This window comes from Mustela lutreola, chromosome 3 (assembly GCF_030435805.1).
Source record: "Mustela lutreola isolate mMusLut2 chromosome 3, mMusLut2.pri, whole genome shotgun sequence".
NCBI classification, from domain to species: domain Eukaryota; kingdom Metazoa; phylum Chordata; class Mammalia; order Carnivora; family Mustelidae; genus Mustela; species Mustela lutreola.
This window is the reverse complement of record NC_081292.1, coordinates 19,820,027-19,842,021: the sequence shown is the minus strand read 5'-3', so window position 1 is coordinate 19,842,021 and position 21,995 is coordinate 19,820,027. Positions and strand designations below refer to the sequence as shown.

The following is a 21,995-nucleotide window of genomic DNA, read 5'->3' as shown; positions in this document are numbered from 1 at the left end:
ATCCATGGCAAACACCTACAAATCCAACAGGAGACCGAAGAGAAGAACAGCAACAATTCTAGAAACAGAAAATCGACCACTTTCTGAAAGGTAGGAATGGTGGAGAAGTGAATCCAAAGCCATGGGAAGATAGACTGCAGTGGGAGGGCCAGCTCCCAGCAAGCGGCGGAGCAACGGAGCACAACATCAAGACTTTTAAAAGTCTGTTCCGCTGAGGGACCTCACTCCAGAGGCTAAACTGGGGTGAAGCCCAGGCGGGGTCAGCATGGCCCCAGGTCTGGCGGGGTCACAGAAGGATCGGGGGTGTCTGAGTGTCACAGAGCTTGCAGGTATTAGAACGGGGAAGCCGGCTACAGAGACAGAGCCAAGGAGTGAGCTCTCAGCTCAGGGTTACCTTGAACCGGTCGCAGGCTCGGTGAGCTCAGAGCACAGCCAGAGGCCAGGGACATGGGAGTGATTGAGCGCTTGTCTCTGAGGGCGCACAGAGGAGTGGGGCCCTGAGCTCTCGGCTCCTCTGGGCTGGAGACCGGGAGGCCGCCATTTTCATCCCCGCCCTCCGGAACTCTATGGAAAGTGCTCAGGGGACAAAAGCTCCCAAAAGTGAACCCGAGCAGATTACTTAGCCTGGGTAAGGGCAGTGCAATTCCGCCTGGGGCAAAGACACTTGAGAATCACTATACCAGGCCCCTCCCCCAGAAGATCAACAAGAAATCCAGTCAAGACCAAGTTCACGTACCAAGGAGAACAGCAGAATTACAGAGGAGGAGAAAGCAAAGCATGGAATTCATGGCTTTCTCCCCATGATTCCTTAGTCTTGCAGTTTTCTCTTCTTCTAAATTTTTTTTAACTTTTACCCTTTCCTCTTTTAATGTTTTTAAACTAGTTTATCTTAACAATACCTTTCATTTAAAAAAAATAATAATCGTTTGAAACTTCATTATTATAGTCATATTTTATCCTTCATTGTATCTAACTTTTTATTTTTTGTATATATATAGGGTTTTTTCTTCTAAAAAATTTGGGGTAGAACTTCTTCTAATAGATCAAAATATGCCCTAAATCTAGCTCAAGGCTTGATCTAGTCTCCAGCCTGAGCAAAATCTCTCCACTTTCTTTTTCTTTAGTCTCCCAACCAACTTAATCAACTCCCTTTTTAGAAATTAAAAATAAAAAAAATTTTTTTTTCATCTTTATAGGCATATTCCATCCCTTCATTGTGTTTACCCTTACATATGTTTTTCATTCTTTAACATTTTGGGAGGTAGTTTCTTCTAAGAGACCAAAATAATCCCAAAATTAAGTGGGTGACCCTGTTCTAGTCACCAGTCTAATATATATATATTTTTCTTTTTTATATATTTTTAAAATTTGCTTTCTTTCTTTCTTTTCTTTTTCTTTTCTTTCTGAACTTTTTATTCCCTTTCTCCCCAACCATGATTTGGGGTCTCTTCTGATTTGGCTAAAGCACATTTTCCTGGGGTCTTTGCCACCCTTTTAGTATTTTATTTGCTCCTTCATATATTCTTATCTGGACAAAATGACAAGGCGGAAAAACTCACCACACACACACAAAAGAAAAAGAACAGGAGGCAATACCAAAGGCTAGGGACCTAATCAATACAGACATTGGTAATAAGGCAGTTCTAGAGTTCAGAATGACGATTCTCAAGGTTCTAGCTGGGCTTGAAAAAGGCTTGGAAGATATTAGAGAAACGCTCTCTGGAGAGATAAAAACCCTTTCTGGAGAAATAAAAGAACTAAAATCTAACCAAGTTGAAATCAAAAAAGCTATTAATGAGGTGTAATAAAAAATGGAGGCTCTTACTGCTAGGATAAATGAGGAAGAAGAAAGAATTAGTGATATAGAAGACCAAATGACAGAGAATAAAGAAGCTGAGCAAAAAAGACAAATACCGTACCACGAGGGGAAAATTCGAGAGATAAGTGACACCATAAGATGAAACAACATTAGAATAATTGGGATTCCAAAAGAAGAAGAAAGAGAGAGGGGAGCAGAAGGTATATTAGAGAGAATTATTGTAGAGAATTTCCCTAATACAGCAAAGGGAACAAGCATCAAAATCCAGGAGGTGCAGAGAACCCCCCTCAAAATCCGTAAGAATAGGTCCACACCCTGTCACCTAATAGTAAAATTTAAAAGTCTTAAGTGACAGAGAGAAAATCCTAAAAGCAGCACAGGAAAAGAAGTATCTAACATACAAAGGTAAAAGCATTAGATTGGCAGCCAACTTATCCACAGAGACCTGGCAGGCCAGAAAGAACTGGCATGATATATTCAGAGCACAAAATGAGAAAAACATGCAGTCAAGAATACTATATCCAGCTAGGCTATCACTGAAAATAGAAGGAGAGATAAAAAGTTTCCAGGACAAACAAAAACTGAAAGAATTTGCAAATACCAAATCAGCTCTACAGAAAATACTGAAAGGGGTCCTCTAAGCAAAGAGAGACCCCAAAAGTAGTAGATCAGAAAGGAACAGAGACAATATACAGTAACAGTCACCTTACAGGCAATACAATGGCACTAAATTCATATCTCTCAATAGTTACCCTGAATGTTAATGGGCTAAAAGCCCCAATCAAAACACACAAGGTATCAGAATGGGTAAAAAAACAAAACCATCAATATGCTGCCTACAAGAAACTCATTTTATACCCAAAGACATCTCCAGATTTAAAGTGAGGAGGTGGAAAACAATTTACCATGCTAATGGACATCAAAAGAAGGCTGGGGTGGCAATCCTTCTATCAGATCAATTAGATTTTAAGCCAAAGACTATATATAACAAGAGATGAGGAAGGACACTATATCATACTCAAAGGGTCTGTACAATAAGATCTAACGATTTTAAATATCTGTGTCCCTAACATGGGAGCAGCCAACTATATAAACCAATTAATAACAAAATCAAAGAAACACATAGACAATAATACAATAATAGTAGGGGACTTTAACACTCCCCTCACTGAAATGGACAGATCATCCAAGCAAAAGTTGAACAAGGAAATAAAGGCCTTAAATGACACACTGGACCAGATGGACATCACAGATCTATTCAGAACATTTCATCCCAAGGCAACAGAATACACATTCTTTTCTAGTGCACATGGAACATTCTCCAGAATAGATCACATCCTGGGTCACAAATCAGGTCTCAACCGGTATCAAAAGATTGGGATCATTCCCTGCATATTTTCATTCCACAATGCTCTGAAGCTGGAACTCAATCACAAGAGGAAATTTGAAAAGAACCCAAATACATGGAGACTAACCAGCATCCTTCTAAAGAATGAATGGGTCAACAAAGAAATTAAGGAAGAATTGAAAAAATTCATGGAAACAAATGATAATGAAAACACAACAGTTCAAAATCTGTGGGACACAGCAAAGGCAGTCCTGAGAGGAAAATATATCACGGTACAAGACTCTCTCAAGAAACAAGAAAGGTCTCAAATACACAACCTAACCCTATACCTAAAGGAGCTAGAGAAAGAACAAGAAACCCTAAACCCAGCAGGAGAAGAAAAATCATAAAGATCAGAGCAGAAATCAATGAAATAGAAACCAAAAAAACAACAGAACAAATCAATGAAACTAGGAGCTGGTTCTTTGAAGAATTAATAACATTGATAAAGCCCTGGCCAGACTTATCAAAAAGAAAAGAGAAAGAACCCAAAAAAATAAAATCATGAATGAAAGAGGAGAGATCACAACCAACACCAAAGAAATACAAACAATTATAAGAACATATTATAAACAACTCTATGGCAACAAATTTGACAATCTGGAAGAAATGGATGCATTCCTGGAGACATATAAACTACCACAACTGAACCAGGAAGAAACAGAAAACCTGAACAGACCTATAACCAGTAAGGAGATTGAAACAGTCATCAGAAATCCCCAAACAAACAAAAGCCAAGGGCCAGACGGCTTCCCAGGGGAATTCTACCAAACATTTAAAGATGAATTAATACCTATTTACCTGAAACTGTTCCAAAAAATAGAAATGGAAGGAAAACCTCCAAACTCATTTTATGAGGCCAGCATCACCTTGATCCCCAAACCAGACAAGGATCCCATCAAAAAAGAGAATTACAGACCAATATCCTTGATGAACACAGATGCGAAAATTCTCATCAAATACTAGCCAATAGGATCCAACATTACATTAAAAAGATTATTCACCATGACCAAGTGCGATTTATTCCAGGGCTGCAAGGTTGGTTCAACAACTACAAATCAATCAATGTGATACAACACATTAATAAAAGAAAGAACAAGAACCATATAATACTCTCAATAGATGCTGAAAAAGCATTTGACAAAGTACAGCATCCCTTCCTGAACAAAACTCTTCAAAGTGTAGGGATAGAGGGCACATACCTCAATATTATCAAAGCAATCTATGAAAAACCCACAGCAAATATCATTCTCAATGGAGAAAAACTGAAAGCTTTTCCACTAAGGTCAGGAACACAGCAGGGATGTCCATTATCACCACTGCTATTCAACATAGTACTAGTAGTCCTAGTCTCGGCAATCAGACAACAAAAAGAAATGAAAGGCATCCAAATCGGCAAAGAAGTCAAACTATCACTTTTTGCAGATGATATGATACTATATGTGGAAAAACCAAAAGACTCCACTCCAAAACTGCTAGAACTTGTACAGGAATTCAGTCAAGTGTCAGGATATAAAATCAATACACAGAAATCAGTTGCATTTCTCTACACCAACAACAAGACAGAAGAAAGAGAAATTAAGGAGTCAATCCCATTTATAGTTGCACCCAAAACCATAAGATACCCAGGAATAAACCTAACAAAAGAGGCAAAGAATCCATAGTCAGAAAACTATAAAGTACTCATGAAAGAAATTGAGGAAGACACAAAGAAATGGAAAAATGTTCCATGCTCCTGGATTGAAGAATAAATATTGTGAAAATGTCTATGCTACCTAAAGCAATCTACACATTTCATGCAATCCCTATCAAAATCCCATCCATTTTTTTCAAAGAAATGAAACAAATAATCCTAAAATTTATATGGAACCAGAAAAGACTTCAAATAGCCAAAGGAATATTGAAAAAGAAAGCCAAAGTTGGTGGCATCACAATTCCAGACTTCAAGCTCTATTACAAAGCTGTCATCATCAAGACAGTATAGCACTGGCACAAAAACAGACATAGATCAGTGGAACAGAACAGAGAGCCCAGAAATAGACCTTCAACTCTATGGTCAACTAATCTTCAACAAAGCAGGAAAGAATGTCCAATGGGAAAAAATTAGCCTCTTCAACAAATGGTGTTCGGAAAATTGGACAGCCATATGTAGAAAAATGAAATTGGACCATTTCCTTACACCACACACGAAAATAGACTCAAAATGGATGAAGGACCTCAATGTGAGAAAGGAATCCATCAAAATCCTTGAGGAGAACACAGGCAGCAACCTCTTTGACCTCAGCCACAGCAACTTCTTCCTGGGAACATCATCAAAAGCAAGGGAAGGAAGGACAAAAATGAACTATTGGGATTTCATCAAGATCAAAAGCTTTTGCATAGCAAAGGAAACAGTTAACAAAACCAAAAGACAACTGACAGAATGGGAGAAGATATTTGCAAACGACATATCAGATAAAGGGCTAGTATCCAAAATCTATAAAAAGCTTAGCAAACTCAATACCCAAAGAACAAATAATCCAATCAAGAAATGGGCAGAGGACATGAACAGACATTTCTGCAAAGAAGACATCCAGATGGCCAACAGACACATGAAAAAGTGCTCCACATCACTCGGCATCAGAGAAATACAAATCAAAACCACAGTGAGATACCACCTCACACCAGTCAGAACGGCTAAAATTAACAAGTCAGGAAATGACAGATGCTGGCAAGGATGCAGAGAAAGAGGAACCCTTCTCCACTGCTGGTGGGAATGCAAGCTGGTGCCACCACTCTGGAAAACAGCATGGAGGTTCCTCAAAAAATAGAGCTACCCTGTAACCTAGCAATTGCACTACTGTAGTGATCCGTAGGGGCACGTGCACCCGAATGTTTATAGCAGCAATGTTCACAATGTTCACAATAGCCAAATTATGGAAAGAACCTAGATGTCCATCAATAGATGTATGGATAAAGAAGATGTGGTATATATGTATATATATATATATATATACACACACACACGCGCGCACACACACACACACAATGGAACACTAGGCAGCCATCAAAAGAAATGAAATCTTGCCATTTGCGATGACACAGATGGAACTAGAGGGTATTACGCTTAGAGAAATAAGTCAATCGGAGAAAGACAACTATCATATGATCTCCCTGATATGAAGAAGTGGAGATGCAACGTGGGGAACTTGTGGGGGTAGGAAAAGAATAAATGAAACAAGATGGGACTGGGAGGGAGACAAACCATAAGTGACTCTTAATTTCACAAAACAAACTGAGGGTTGCTGGGGGGAGGGGAGCTGGGAGAGGGGGGTGGGGTTATGGACATTGGGGAGGCTATGTGCTATGGGAGAGTACTATGAAGTGTGTAAACCTGGCGATTCACAGACCTGTACCCCTGGGGACAAAAGTACATTATATGTTTATAAAAAAATAAACAAAATTTAATTATAAAAAATAAATCCAGAAGTATGCCAAATACTTAAAAAGGACCAAAATGAAACATAATTTTTAAAAATCCTTTAAAAATCCTTATTCCTTTGCTAATATGCATTATAATCTGGTACAATCTAGTATTTGATACTACCTACTTTTCAACTTTATAGCTGTTCACTTGTAAATAAAGCAAGAGGTCTTAGAACAGCAGTACCAGGAGAACTCTCTTCATCACATCCTGATTACTGTACACCAGTCTTACCTGGAGTCGATGGCCTTTCAAGCATGTTCAAATGATGGGAAATGAACGCCTGGCTATCATGAACTGTGTCCATGTCAATTTCCTCCTCATCTTGAGAATTTGAAAACTAAAACACACACACAAAACAAAGCAGAAAAAGAGCTATTACATCGCTTTACATTTGGATCTTAGCTCTTAGGAAAGGTAGCAGAGAGGCCACAGAACATACCCCCACATCTTAAAAGGAAAAGTAGTCTTTTTCTCAAAAAGTACTACGAGTAAGAAAAAATTAAGTGGGCCAGCCTTTAAAAGAAGCTGAATGGATATTACTGGAAATGAAACAGCAACTAAAATCTACTCCTATGTTGTAGGGAGAGGGAGTGAGCCATGGTAGACAACACACACATAGTTCCTCCCCCAAAAGAGAGAAGAAGTATGTGATAATAGAAGTTAAATAATCAGATGGAAGATCTTAAATGGACATTTGGGTTCTTTTATGAGTCAGTCTGCCCCATCTGTTCCTGCTAAGGAAAAACCAATGGAAGTATTCAAAAAGATTTATAAGAAGGTGAATATCCTACACTATTAATACAGGTTGAACCTGTATTTCTTACTCTGATTTTGAGTTTGACTTTACTGCTATCCTCATTCTTCTCCAGTATTTGACCAGGTTCTAGTGGGGACCCCAGTGGTGTATCAGCCTTCCTCTTCACTCCCTGCTGATGAGCTGACATATTACATGTTGCTTCCTTGGCAAGGTGATCATCTTCCTGCGGCAATATTCAAGATCAAAATTAGATTTCTGAAGACAAGTAGCTCATATTATAGCTGAACACTAATAGCTACAGCAACCATGCAGATTAGAACATGCCCAGTGCCTAAAAATTATCAGCAATGGGCTTAAAATAATCTTCACCTTTTCTTGTCTGCTGGTCTTTTTAGGGGGAGATGGGAGGTATATAAGCAAACTTCTAGAGCTTTCCCAAAAGAATGTATCTTTTGGTATCATTTCCTCCTCTTCTGAAGACTCCAAGAATGAATGTGAATAAGTTAACATAAATGGGCAAGAATTAGAAACATACTTATGTCTACAACTTTGTAAATATTCAGATTTGAAAGAGCACATTAATGAGACTCCTTTTTTTCCTATGGAAAGATCATCTTACTTCTTCATAACCCAAACTCTAGGATACATTTCAAATTTACAACAAATACGTACAACTCTATTCCAGAAAATTCTAGGTGAATAAACAAATTTAAAATAATTATCACTAAGTAGCATGAAGAGAATCTCAGTTTTCAAGTGTCAAAACACCAGCAGGGAATTGCCAGGCAAGTAATCTGGTCTAAATATTGGCGAAAAATGAAGCATGAGTTATTAAGGACATTTTGTTATTAAAATGAAAATCATTTCTGGAAAACTTTCTTTGAATTACAGTAAAATGATTCCTCAAGGTCTTTCTGCAAAAAGTCTGGTAATTTTCTAATGCATAGCTAGAAATAAAAGCTTTTTTAAAAGGCAAACACAGACACACATACATAAATAAAAATGTAACATATCAAATCCTCCCAAATCAGCAGCTTACTCATTTATCTGACCATTCACTGTTATGTAATTTGAAAAGCATTTGCCAGGCACTTGTCATATGCTTAGAATTGTGCTAGGTATGACACAGAGTAGCAAAAAAACCAAACCAAACCAAAACAAAAACACAAAGTCAGGGCCCTTGTGTTCAAATAGTTTGCCAACAGCATATACAGATCAGATTAACTATTCATTTTATTTTTCTACTACTCGAGGAAGAAATTCAACAGTCAAGTACAAAAACACCAGGTCGTGACAAAAGGGGAAAAGGGACTGGCAGGACCTCATTTGCCACGTGCAGCCGTGCAGCTTGTCAGGAGCACTTTCCAGAGTGCTCTCAACTACTGTTGGCTGGCTGTTATTTTCAAGTGGCACATGAAACTCTTCATGGCTTTAAAGTCTGCCAGTCAAAAAAAGCCATTCTCCTCTCTAGAGAGCCCTCTATGATAAAACTACACCTTCCATAATGCATGGGATTCTTACAGGGTTCGGAAATCCAACTAGCTGTGCGTGACTACTTGGATTAATCGTAGCTTCTTGGTTGCCTGCTATGGCCTCTGGAATTATGGTCGGATTCAAGACAGCTTTTTTCTCTTTTAGATTAAGAACCAACCCAAGCTCTGGTAAGGGCAAGCAGGAAGGTCTACTGAGGCCAAAGAGTGTGAAGTACAAGTCCACAGCACCACACCGTAACCTCCAGTCATGTGACGTTCCTAAGAAGTAAATAATAAAGAAATAAGTCAGTATGTACATTTATCCACAAATTTTTAACTGTTCCACAACCTACAAAGGGGAAAAGATTATGATGTCAAGGGGCCATCTAATGACCTGGGCTCCGCTAGCAAACCCTTTACTCTCAAGATGCAACTTAACATAGATATTCAGAAATCGTTATGGAAGCAGTAAATGCTTTTTTTCTTAAAAAAAAAAAAATTATTTGAGAGAGATAGCGCATGCACAAACGTGTGAACAGGGGTGCAGGGGAGAGGGAGAGAGCATCGCAAGCTGACTGGGGAGCCCACGTGGGGCTCAATCTTATGAGCCTGAGATCATGACCTGACCTGAAATCAAGAGTCGGGAGACTTAACCAACTGAGCCACCCAGGTGCCCCTGGAAGCAGTAAATGTCAGTGAATGAAGCTAATGAGTTTTATAACTAGAAAAAATGTTATCATTATACCATTTTTTTTTTTTAAAGATTTATTTTAGAGAAAGAGTGCAAGTGAGTAGCGGGAGGGACAGAGGGAGAGAAGCAGACTAACTGCTGAGTGTGGAGCCTGACCAGGGGCTCCATCTCAGGACCCTGAGATCATGACCTGAGCTGAAAGCAAGAGTAAGATGCTGAACCAACTGAGCCACCCAGGTATCCCCATTATACCGTTCTTCTTAGCAAAGGCATATTAGACAGTCACTAAAAATTTAATATTCCCCAAACAGTACTTTTTTCTGGCTTTAAATCTTCCTTTTAATTCTTCCTCCTCAGTAACTACTCCACATTCATTCATTCTCTGTTCATCTTGCTGGATTTTCTTCTTGAACAGCCCATTAGGAAGATAGCATACCATGAGACTTTATGAACCCTACTACTTGAAACAAATTCTCCTGTCAAAATATGGTTTTAAATATGGTAAGAAATATGGTTTAAAATATGGTAAGAAATCCTACAACTACTTAAAATAACATGATTCAAAACTTCATTGAGGAGGAGGAAAATGTTTTGCTAAATGTCTTTATATTTGTGTTGCTCTACTAGGTATTTGTTTAAAAAATAAAAATTAAAGAAAAAAGCAAATCCCATGGATAGCAACAGCTGGTAAAACACATACTGACCAGAAGACTGACTGTGAAGAAATTCGGTTTAAAGTCATTGAGAGACTAGAGACAAGTTCTTTCAATTTCTCTGATGAATCTCGGTCTTTTTTATCTTCAAAATAAGGGTTTTGATCTTAGATTACACCTTATCCCATATAATAGCAGATCAGAGAGCAAATCAATACCAGAGTTCTTTCTCACTTTCCTTTTTTTCCCCAAAAGAGCCCTCCAGGAAGATCCTGTAATCAAATGGAACTGACTGAAAGGACAAAATCTGTCACCTACGGTTGAAGAATTGCTATGGCTTCTAGGCAGAAGTTAAAGTGAATTACAGAATTTAAAATAAATGAAAAGTGATATGCAAATTTTTCTGGATAAGAAAAATCCTACAAATACTTAATTTTGATCAAGAACTGTGATTTCAAAGGAGGACCATAATGTAGGAAAAGAGGTTGCTACAGCAAATTTCAGACAGCATAAATACTAGGTTTTGTGGTTTTCAACAAATATTAGAATGAGTAAATAAATTGCCATCAGTCATGTAGTGGTTCTGATGAGACATACTCAAATAGGTAATAAACATGACATAAATTTTATGCCAAGGAAATTCATACGGGAGGAATATTATTTCGGAGAGCTCATGCTATATACGACACTGGGCTAGGCACCTTACATGCCTAAATCTGATGTACATGCCGACATGATGTACATGAAACAGCTAACATCAATCCTGTTTGAGACATCTTAACTTTGCTACTATGTGAGAAGGTAACAGACAAATAGCACTGTTAAAAGTGAAAGAAAGGCAAGAGCTCCTAAGGAGGACAAGGTTTTTGCCATAAAAACTACAGAGAAACTAGACATGGCAAGAACAGTAGGGATTGAAAAGTTAGGATTTTATGCTGGAAATCCAGTTCTTTCTGTGGAATATGGAGATCTGGACCTTTTAATGGCCTACCACTGCTTAAGTTTTTGTAGGCATCCACTATTCTCCTCCTCAAAGCATTTTCCACACATAGGTTCCACAAAGGGCAGGTATTGGATTCCCGAGGCTTTTATTACGAAGCCTGGATAGGCTCAAACCTCTGAGGGGAAGAAAGGAATCCTGCCAGAGCAGTGAGCACTATCTACTCATGGGCGTCACAAGTAAAGGAGTGAACCTCAGGCATTTTATCAGCAAAGAAAACTGGAACGGTTTAGGGTACATTTATACTGGAAGAAAACTTAGCCTTGAAGATTGGCATCACCTAATTACATCTGCTGAACTACGTTGTGGATGACATCAAAACCAGCCAGGCAATTCAGTGTGAACTCCTAAGTTTAAAAAAAAATTATTAGCAAATGAACTAGGGTGTTTTGTTTTTTTGAAAAGTCAGCTTGAAGATAATTAGGCAGCACAGTGAAGGCTGCTAAATGCACTGAGCCCCTAGAGTAAGAACTTTGATGCTTTTTATTTTGGGGCTTTCTGGTTTTGTTTTAAGATTTTATCTATTTCGGAGAGTGGGAGGGAGGGAGAGCATGTGCATGGGCACGAGACTGAGAGGAGGGGCAGAGGGAAAGGGAGATCACCTGCCCAGCAGGGAGCCCAACGCCCAGCTCGATCCCAGGACCTTGAGATCATGACCTGAACCAAAGGCAGACACAACCGACTGAACCACCCAGGTGCCCCGCACTTTGTTTCATTTTTTAAAGATTTCGGTAGATCCTCATTTGGATGGAGGAATGAATACTGTCTTGTTCCTGAGGGAAATTACTGATAGTGTTTCCTCCCTCAAAGAACTGATGTGTATGTATTAAAATGTAGGGCTGGTAAGGGGGAGCTAAAAAATGAAAAGCAATTACAAAAGAGAAAAAAAACCAAAGCTCTAATCCACTTCAAAATCATAGAACAGAATCTGAAAATGGCTGTACTACACTGTACCATATATATATGTACTTATGTGTACATATATATATACAGTGAAACTAAGTTGAAAGGCATACTGGGAAAAACATTTCTGCTAAATGACCTGCTGGCTCTGGGATCTTGGGCACGTCAGGTGCCTGGGCCCTCAAAGGAGAACACACATCTGAGGTAATGCGTAAGGTCCCCTCAGGTTAAAATTCTATGATTTCAAATCAATCAATTCCATTAGTGAGAAGCCCTGAAACAGTTCCTGACTTCTACCCTCAGTTACAGCATTTTGAAGACGCTCTTCTAGCTTACATGGCTCCAATCGCGGAAGCAGCAAGGAATGCTCAATAATATATGAACAATACAGTTATTTGCTCCTCTCGGGTCAAATGCTGTCCCATCCTGTCCCCACTAGCGGTTATACTCTGGGACCCACCCTGCTTACCTGAAACAGAAGAACAACACTCATGAAGAACGGAGGACACCCAGTACTGATATTCTCTACTCCAATCACGAAGTTTCTAAAGACAAACTCCCAAAAGGGCCAATCTGACACTATAAGAGCATCCTTTCATTTTTTGAAGTGATTGCTACTAAAGCTGATCAAGCCAAAACACTGCTAAGAAGAGAAGGAAAGCAAGCCACTGTTTCCAGGACATTTTTCAAGAAACCCAGCATTTCTTATTGATGAAAGAACCCTGGAAATCTGAGCAGAGCTGAGTCAGGCAAATAACAACTGCCCTAGGGCAAGTCTATCTTGATCTCCCCATGCCTATTACACTAAAGTATAAAAATTTCACTCACAGCCATGTGTGTGTACATGGATGAAATTTCCTACAAAATATATATTAGTGTGCTTTCATTTTCCTGACCATTGTTGTTCCTAAAAGAGAGTGTTTACAGGGAGAACACCAGAAGGCCAGAACTTTGAAATCTTCTGACGTTAATAACAAAACTGTCTATTTTCTTACTCTGAAATGTGGCAAACTCAACCGAACAATTTGAATTAGAAGCTTTCATTCTACCCCCTAGAGTATAGTTGTACACTTCCAAACACTAACAAGTATGATGTAAACAGCCATCAATGTCCCGAGCAATTTCATAAATGCTCTCACGTCATTGTCACAGTATTGTGCCAAACACTGAAAAGCAACTTGGGGAATAATGGCTAAGATTTCTTTCATAATGACATACAATCTAATGGAGGCCTCTATCTTGAGAAATGAAAAAACAGTTAATCAGGAAAGACTTGAGAGAGTACTTACATTTTAAATAAAATGCACAGCACCAATGAAAAACTCCAAGTCCTAAGTTCTTAATTTTTAAATGTATTTTTAGGGGGCCTGGGTGGCTCAGTGGCTTAAAGCCTCTGCTTTAACCCAAGATCCTGGGATCGAGACCTACATCAGGCTCTCTGCTGAGCAGAATCTGCTTCCCTCTCTCTCTCTGCCTGCCTCTCTGCCTACTTGTGATCTCTGTCAAATAAATAAATAAAATTTAAAAAAAAGAAAGGAATTTAAAAAATTGTCTTGGGGTGCCTGGGTGGTGCGGTCGGTTTAAAGCCGCTGCCTTCAGCTCAGGTCATGGTCTCGGGGTCCTGGGATCAAGCCCCGCATCGGGCTCTCTGCTCAGCAGGGAGCCTGCTTCCCTTCCTCTCTCTCTGCCTGCCTCTCTGCCTACTTGTGATCTCTGTGTGTCAAATAAATAAATAAAATCTTTTAAAAAAATTGTCATAAAAGAAAATCACTGTCATGTTGGTGTACAATCCAATATCTTACATAGAACTGTAAGAGGTAGGATTCTCCTATGTTCTGAATTTTACAACATTTTTCTTTGGGAAAGGAAAATCATTTCTTTCACTGTGGGAGAAATATATATATACAGCTAATAGAAGAGAGCCAGGTCACAACTCCACCTGTTCCTCACTATGTATGGGATAAAATGCAAACTCCTGAGGGCTCTTCACTTTTGTACCCTAATCTATTTTTCCAGATAACCCTGTTTGCCAAACACCCTTTCAGAACTTCAGGCTTTTTTTTTAAAAATAGAATTCTCTTACCTAAAACGTCTTTCTCCTGTGGCAAACTCTTCCATTCCTTAAGAGCTAGCTCAAAAGTCACCACCCAACAAACATTCTGCCATTCCGGGCAGGGTTCGTGGTTCTATTTGCAGTTTTCTGGAGTTCTTTGCTCTTTTCCTTATTTCGGCGACTATCTCTTTGTATTAAATTCTTGTACATACAAAACATAGTACAGTAGCTACTGGAAGTGCTCAGGAAATAAATGGTGAATAAATGAATACTTGAAGCTTTAAAAAGAACTGCCTATGAACAATGTTATACTTTTAATTGAAAATAAACCTATTTCTTTAAGATTCTTAAACAACTAGAGACAAAAACGATACAATGTGAAAGAGGTTTCTCTTTAAAAATGTTTATTCTTGGGGTGCCTGGGTAGCTCAGTGGGTTAAAGCCTCTGCCTTCAGCTCAGGTCATGATCCCAGAGTCTCGGGATCAAGCCCCACATCAGGCAGCAGGAAGCCTACTTCCTCCTCTCTCTCTCCGCCTGCCTCTCCACCTACTTGTGATCTCGGTTTGTCAAATAAATAAATAAAATATTAAAAAAAATGTTTATTCTTTCTGAGAAGCATTATTCTTTAAAAAGCATATGAGAACAAGAACGACATTTTGCCATAAAACTGAGGAAATGTGGATACGAGATCTACACTGGAGTAGGGCAGGTTACCGATACAGTGGGTAGGTTAGAGGATGTCCTTATTCTTAGGAACATATACTAAAGTATTTTGGGAAGAGTATCATGATGCAACTTGCTTTCAAACAATTCAGGGAAAAAAAGAGGTACGTATAAACAAAGAAAGAGAGGGAAAAGAAAGTACGTATGGTAAAAAGTCATCTTAGTAAAAACCAAGATGAAAATACACGGTCATTCACTGTATTCTTCTTAAATTTTTTCTAAGCTTTGAAAGTCTTAAGAACATAATGTGGGGGAGGAAAAAAGTATGTGGGAAAATTAGAGGAATGGGGTAAGATATCTAATATCTGTATGTATGTGTATATACTTGTCCAGGTGTATATATGTGCAAGTGTTTTCAAAACAAAAACAGAGTAGCAACCCAGAACTTAAGACTGAGTGGAGCTACCACACGCCAGACAGACAGCAGAGACCAGGCAGCCGTAGATCTCAAGGCAGAAGTCTGGGAACCTTCCTTCTGGTATGTGGCCGCTAGAATGACTCAGGTTCCAGGAGCCCCTACTTTCTTTATCTCTCAGCTCTAAATACCTGTAGTTTATTTCTAAAAAGAGTATTATTAATATTAATGACATATGATATAAAAAAGAGCATGAATATAATTTCATATAATTAGTTCACTTGTCTTACTCTCAAAGTAATTTCAATTTCTGGAACCCTAATGCTATGTATCCTACCACAAGTACTCTCTTATTGAGAATTTTCTGAAACCAGTTAAGCAAACTTTGATTCTTCAGAAACACCTGATGACCACCTTCTAAGATGAGATTTTCTTAACTGCTATGATACTGTCTCTCTATACTATTTCAAATGGGTTCAACAAATTTTTTAACTATGCAAAGTCAACATATCTCAAATCCACTTCGGAACAGGATAGAAATAAATAAATATAATTAAATCCCCATTGTTCACAGTTTTTTGTTCTCCGTATATTTATCGCAAATGACCAGATGACCAAGGAGCCCCAATAGGGAGTGAGGGGCAGACAGATTTCGGTAGGATTTAGGGCCTCAGATGATGTTCTGGCTCCATTTGTTACAAGCAGATTCTCACTACCGTTTCTTAAAAACAATCACAAGTAAGAAGATATATAGTAATGTGAGAAGTTATCATGATAAAATGCTGTTTTAATACATTTATTTCAACTACAACTATGTATATACAATTTTCTTCCCTAAAGGCTGAATATACTTAAGTGTTAATAGTGGGGATGTAATAAAATTACATAATATTTGGGCGCCTGAGTGGCTCAGTGGGTTAAGCCGCTGCCTTCAGCTCAGGTCATGATCTCAGGGTCCTGGGATCGAGTCCCCAGATCGGGCTCTCTGCTCAGCAGAGAGCCTGCTTCCTCCTCTCTCTCTCTCTGCCTGCCTCTCTGCCTACTTGTGATCTCTCTCTGTCAAATAAATAAATAAAATCTTTAAAAAAAAAAAATTACATAATATTTTGTTTTGGTTCAGATAAAACTCTGTAATATGATTATATTAATGTTACCATTTTTTTAAAAAGACACTTTAAAAATTATGGGGAGCCTGGCTGGCTCAGTTGGGGGATTGTACGACTCTTGATCTTGGGGTTGTAAGTTCGAGACTTACACTGGGTGTAGAGATTGCTTAAAAATAAAACCTAAAAAAAAAAAAAAAATCAAACAACAAAAAAAAGGGATTTCTTAGATCAGATTCATTCATGTATCCCAAAGGTTCAGGAGTGGAAGGGAAATGAGCAATCCTCTATCCAATCTTCTCTAATATCCAACGTCCCTCTGAAAACATTAAAAAACAAACAAAAAAAACTATTCCCAACTATTCATGCCACTCCCACTGTTCATAGTACTCCCATTTATTTATAACTCTGAAGAGCTGAGCAATAAATTATTTACAACTACAGATCTGTTCTGTTTAGAGACCTGCCATTGAGAATTCCAAGTCCAACCAACAACTGTACTTTATACTGAACACTACCAAAATTAAATACTAAAACATCAATCTGAGCTTGAATGTATATAACCACAGTTTTCCAATGGGTTTCAAATGTCTTAGAGAAATTGTCCCATTAATCTTAAACACATATTTATTTTGTTCAAGAAATCTTCTCTAGAAGGTGATAAGAGATTCTTTATTTCATAACTATGCTTTCCTCAAGGTTGTAACCCAACCCAGTCATGGAATCATGCATCTTGTTAAGAATATATTCAACACAGTACAGTTTGTGCCACATATTAACTGTTAAACGACCCTTTTCAAGTTCCTAAACTTGTGTATCCATCCCCCGGATCTAAATGACAGTAATCATAACACCCTTCAAGGTAAAACAAGTAGCAAAATATAAAAATTATGTAAACAGCAGCAATCATTCTTCTAGGGATTAGGGAAACCATCAGAAAAAATAATTTAGGTTTATCAGTAGGAAATGGTTTATGTGTTATTTTCTGAATACTTCGAGGACAAGAGCCATACTACTGTGTTTCAATTTAATACCTTCTACAGTGCTTTTACCTGGGGTGCTGCACTATGATTATGAAACTGGGGGACAGAGTTATATAATTACTTAACATCACAATGCTAGTAAATAAAATAATTGTTTAAAAGATCAGAACTCAGTATTTAGTCATGATTTAGAGAAGTGGCCGCCAATATAATAAGGAGGAAAGTTATTTTCTAATACTCTAGAGAGCAGATAAAGTAACATACATATTGGAACGAACAGCAACTGCTCTCTCACCATCTACCTGGAACAGTTTAAGTAAAATAAATTAACCTTTTAATTGAATTTTAAACCAAAACTAGTACTACAATTTCAACACATCAGAGCCATACGGCATATTTTCTTGAAGTATATACAACATTTACAAGTCAACTGGAAAAGATCAAAAATTATTTAATAGAAATGGCAAAGAGTATGAATGACCTACAAAAAAGGAACTACAAACAGCTTAATTATATGAGACGCATAATGATATCATTACTCTGTTAGCTTAACACCACTGTTGGCACTTAATATGAACTAGATACTGTGCTTTACAGATAGTAACTCACTGAATTTTCAGTTTGCAGAGGCAGAAATCAGCACCACCCCCATTTCATATGGAGATACAAAGGCTTAGACAAGTCACACCTCATAAATCATTCAGCTGGGACCTGACCCTCATCCCGCTGGTTCTGGAGCTGATACTTAGGAGCAATACCTCTCCCAAATAAAGTGACTTCAAAGTGTGATGGTATCCACTGTGCAGAACGGTAACAACATACACTGCTCGTGAAAGGACACACAGGAAACTGGTTCCCCTTGGGAAAGGAAACTAGGTGGCCAGGGAAACCAGATGAGAAGACCTATTTCTCAACGTTTTGTAACCTTCTGAAATAAAAATAACAACAGTAACACTTTGCAGGTCCATATTTATAGCTCTTTAGACATGTGGGATACATCCATATAAATTAATATTTTTGTTTCCTCAACCACTTTGTGATGCAAAGGGAGTGAACAAATCCTTTGTAAATGTCACCATGCTCACCACTGTGAAGGCAGATTTGGTAAATATCCGTCTTAAAAAAAAAAAATTAACCATAGTTCTTTAAGTACTGAAAACTTGTTGTAAAATGAAAATACTCCGATACTAAATTTTTTAAAAAATTCTTACCAGAGGGGCACCTGGGTGGCTCAGTGGGGTAAAGCCTCTGCTTTCGGCTCAGGTCATGATCCCAGGGTCGTGGGATCGAGCCCCACATTGGGCTCTCTGCTCAGCAGGGAGCCTGCTTCCCCCCTCTCTCCTACTTGTGATCTCTGTCTGTCAAATAAATAATAAATAAAATCTTAAAAAAAAAAAATTCTTACCAGAATTCATAAGTTTCCAAAGTTGATCTACCAAGGCTTCATTGCATAATGGAGACTCCATGTTCTTAGTAAATGGTGGGTTCTTTGTCAACATGTTTAGAATCTTATGTCTGAAAGATAAAGAAAAATCAAACTTTTGCTGACCATGAACTAAAAGCATTTGAAAATTATCTGTAGTATCTCCTTCCTATTTTATCATCTCTTCTTAGATTTATCTTTGTGTTTAAGTTTAATTTAACTTCAAAAGACATTATTTCACACATAATATTTACTATCATTTTTTCACTGGAAAGTTTCTGGGGGCTTCGTTCTTTCTAAAATTACCTTAGTGTACAAGGAGGTCCTTTAAAACATGACTTTATGTATTCCTAACCAACCTTTCCCATTTCATTTCTAAAATGAACCTTTTATTCTCCTTAGAAAAATTTTTAAAGAAAAGACTGGTCAGTAAATACAAAAATCTTAAAATGGGGCAAAAAAAAAAAAATTACATATGGACCGAGAAACCAAGAAGCCTACACTGAGGTAATAAAATGAATATACACTTCATTATTATAGTACCTTTTATTTAAAGCATGGAAATGTGCAGAAGCCCTCAAAATATGGAGACCAAAAAAAAGGTTTCCTCAAAATGAGCTGAAGTTTAGAGGAGTTAATTAGTAAAAGCATCCTCATGCTAGTAACAGTTAAACTCTGCTACTGGGAGTTATCTCCTGTGAGAGGCCATCTGAACACTTCTGGAGTCTTCTAAAAATAGGGTTGTGTGACCGAAACAATCTCTGAAAAAGAAAATGTCCAAAGCTATGTGTAGGAGACACTAAAGAAAGAGGATAGAGAAAGAAAACGAAAGGCAAGGAAGCTATGGCAGTAGTCTAACTAAATTTAGTGCAGGGATAAGAGCCAGGCCCAGGCCTAAGAGATTCAAGACCACAGAGTAATGGAATACTTGGATATAACTGGAGAAGAAACTTGGGTTGTAATTACAAATGAGATTAGCAAAACCTTAAAGGTGAACTCAGGCAGTTTTTATATTTAATTGCTGGTGGTAAGGCATCGAACTGGATTTGTACTTGAAAAAGAGAAGGGAGGAAAGTGGAGCAAATAGGCTGCAGATTAAGATACTTAACCCCTTTCGGCTTCAATTTTATGTCTGTAAAACTGGAAGATGTGGACTCCCACTTTAACATCCTCTTGTGCTTTGATATTTTAAGACTGCATAAAATAAAAATACTGAAAAGCTTTGAGAATGAAAAGCGAAATGGAGTTATAGATGCAATTCACAGGTAGGGAATATGAAAGGGGACACACATCTTCATGGATATTTCATATTCATATTTTCAAATCTTTAAAAATAAACACAATTTCTATCCTTAAGGACCTCAGAATCTCTATGTAAGAAGAGATCAATAATACAAGTAAACAATCTTTAAAAATACGGATGAGTTTGTTGTTTACAGCATGTTCATGTTGTTATACTTTAAGTCTGCATTAACAAGAAAACTTAAGTTTCTATTCCGCTGCTTTCTCAGTTATCCTCAAAGACCAAAGTGGTAGCACCCAACTAATAACACTTTGTGGCATTTACTCAGATCATCACAAACTCTTTAGAGCTGTGCCAATGAACTGTAAAGATGAAACAGAGGGTATCTTTGAAACGGTCACTAAAAGAGCTATAATGATCAGCACATGTATTACTATCATCAAATTAAACATTTCTTCAAAAGCTTTGTGTTTCTCTAAAGTTTAGATGATAGAAGAAAGGATTTTACAAAGAAATACTTATAAATGACTAAATACCCAAAGCAATACTCAGGAGATGAAGTTTAAGGGAAGACAATGAGAATCTCATGCTTAATTTTACAGAGATTAAATATAAAAATTCAGAATACGCTTATATGCTTCAGACAACTGGAACAGACCTAAAGCAAATCCTGAGAAAGTCATAGGTTTATACTATTATTTTCCTAAACAGTTGAGAATCTTCTTGGTGGGCCAGTCCAATCTACTGTAAATCACTATCAATAAGAAACTCAAGTCAAAACTAAAAACATGCTCAAAATCTCTCATGAGAAAAAGCACAAGATGTATGTGTATCTCTTGAGGGACTGATATCCTGTAATCATACGGATGCTTCATTCCAAAACCAGAACATAATTCCATGTCATCTTTAAAACACTCTTATCCATTTTAAAGAATATAATTAATAGTTCTTCCTACCCATATAAAAAGTATATTCATGGATAGAAATGACTGGAAAGGAATAATCCAAAATGTTAAGTGTTTCTGGTTAAAATAATTATAGGCTATTTAAAGTTTTCTTCTTAATGTGATTCTGCATTTTTCCAAATTTATAGGAATAAAAAAGTCATGGCCAGTGATGAATCACTAAGATCTGCCCCTGAAACCAATACTACACTATATGTTAACTAACTTGAATTTAAATAAAATCTTGAAAAAAAGAAAAAGAAAAAAGCTATGCCTATTGAAAGGAAACTAAAATTTTCAAAAATGTTAATTTCATTTCAGTTCAAAAATATAACACCTAGATTTATTTTTTTTTTTAAAGATTTTATTTATTTATTTGACAGAGAGAAATCACAAGTAGATGGAGAGAGGCAGGCAGAGAGAAAGAGAGGGAAGCAGGCTCCTTGCTGAGCAGAGAGCCCAATGCAGGACTCGATCCCAGGACCCTGAGATCATGACCTGAGCCGAAGGCAGCGGCTTAACCCACTGAGCCACCCAGGCGCCCTATAACACCTAGATTTAATTATTTATATACTGCATCTAGATTTTTTTTTTCTTTTCCCTTTTTGTATTATTTCTCTGCCTAATCAGACATGTGAAATACACAGCAAACTTTATGGAAAAAAAGCATTAGTAAATGGTCAGGTGATTATACAGGTTACCTACAGTGCATTTATTTAGTTTCAATTCTCAAGATACCTTAATGAAGAACTAAGCTATAATCTGAAAATCTTCTATTGCAAGAAAATGATACAAATAAAGTGGACAACCCTATTATTATATTTAAAACATCAAGTCAACATGAAAGACTAAAAACTTGCCCAGCATTTCAAGATAAACACCTTAAAACTTCTTTTTTGTTTTGTTTTTTAAAGATTTTTATTTATTTGTTAGAGAGAGAGAGAGAGATACAGAGCGCAAGCACAGGCAGACAGAGTGGCAGGCTAGAGGCAGAGGGAGAAGCAGGCTCCCTGCCGAGC

General features: G+C 37.6%; 1 protein-coding gene across 1 annotated transcript in view; it reads right to left on the bottom strand.

The window, feature by feature from the left end:
• TAF2 (TATA-box binding protein associated factor 2) overlaps positions 1 to 21,995 on the bottom strand; it is a 91,706-nt gene that overhangs the window by 14,985 nt on the left and 54,726 nt on the right. Inside the window, exons 22-24 of the mRNA XM_059165721.1 lie at positions 18,772 to 18,881; positions 8,951 to 9,180; positions 6,904 to 7,009 (exon numbers count right to left, since the gene is read on the bottom strand). Coding sequence (XP_059021704.1) covers positions 6,904 to 7,009; positions 8,951 to 9,180; positions 18,772 to 18,881 — 446 coding nt within the window. The remainder of the gene's footprint in view (positions 1 to 6,903; positions 7,010 to 8,950; positions 9,181 to 18,771; positions 18,882 to 21,995) is intronic.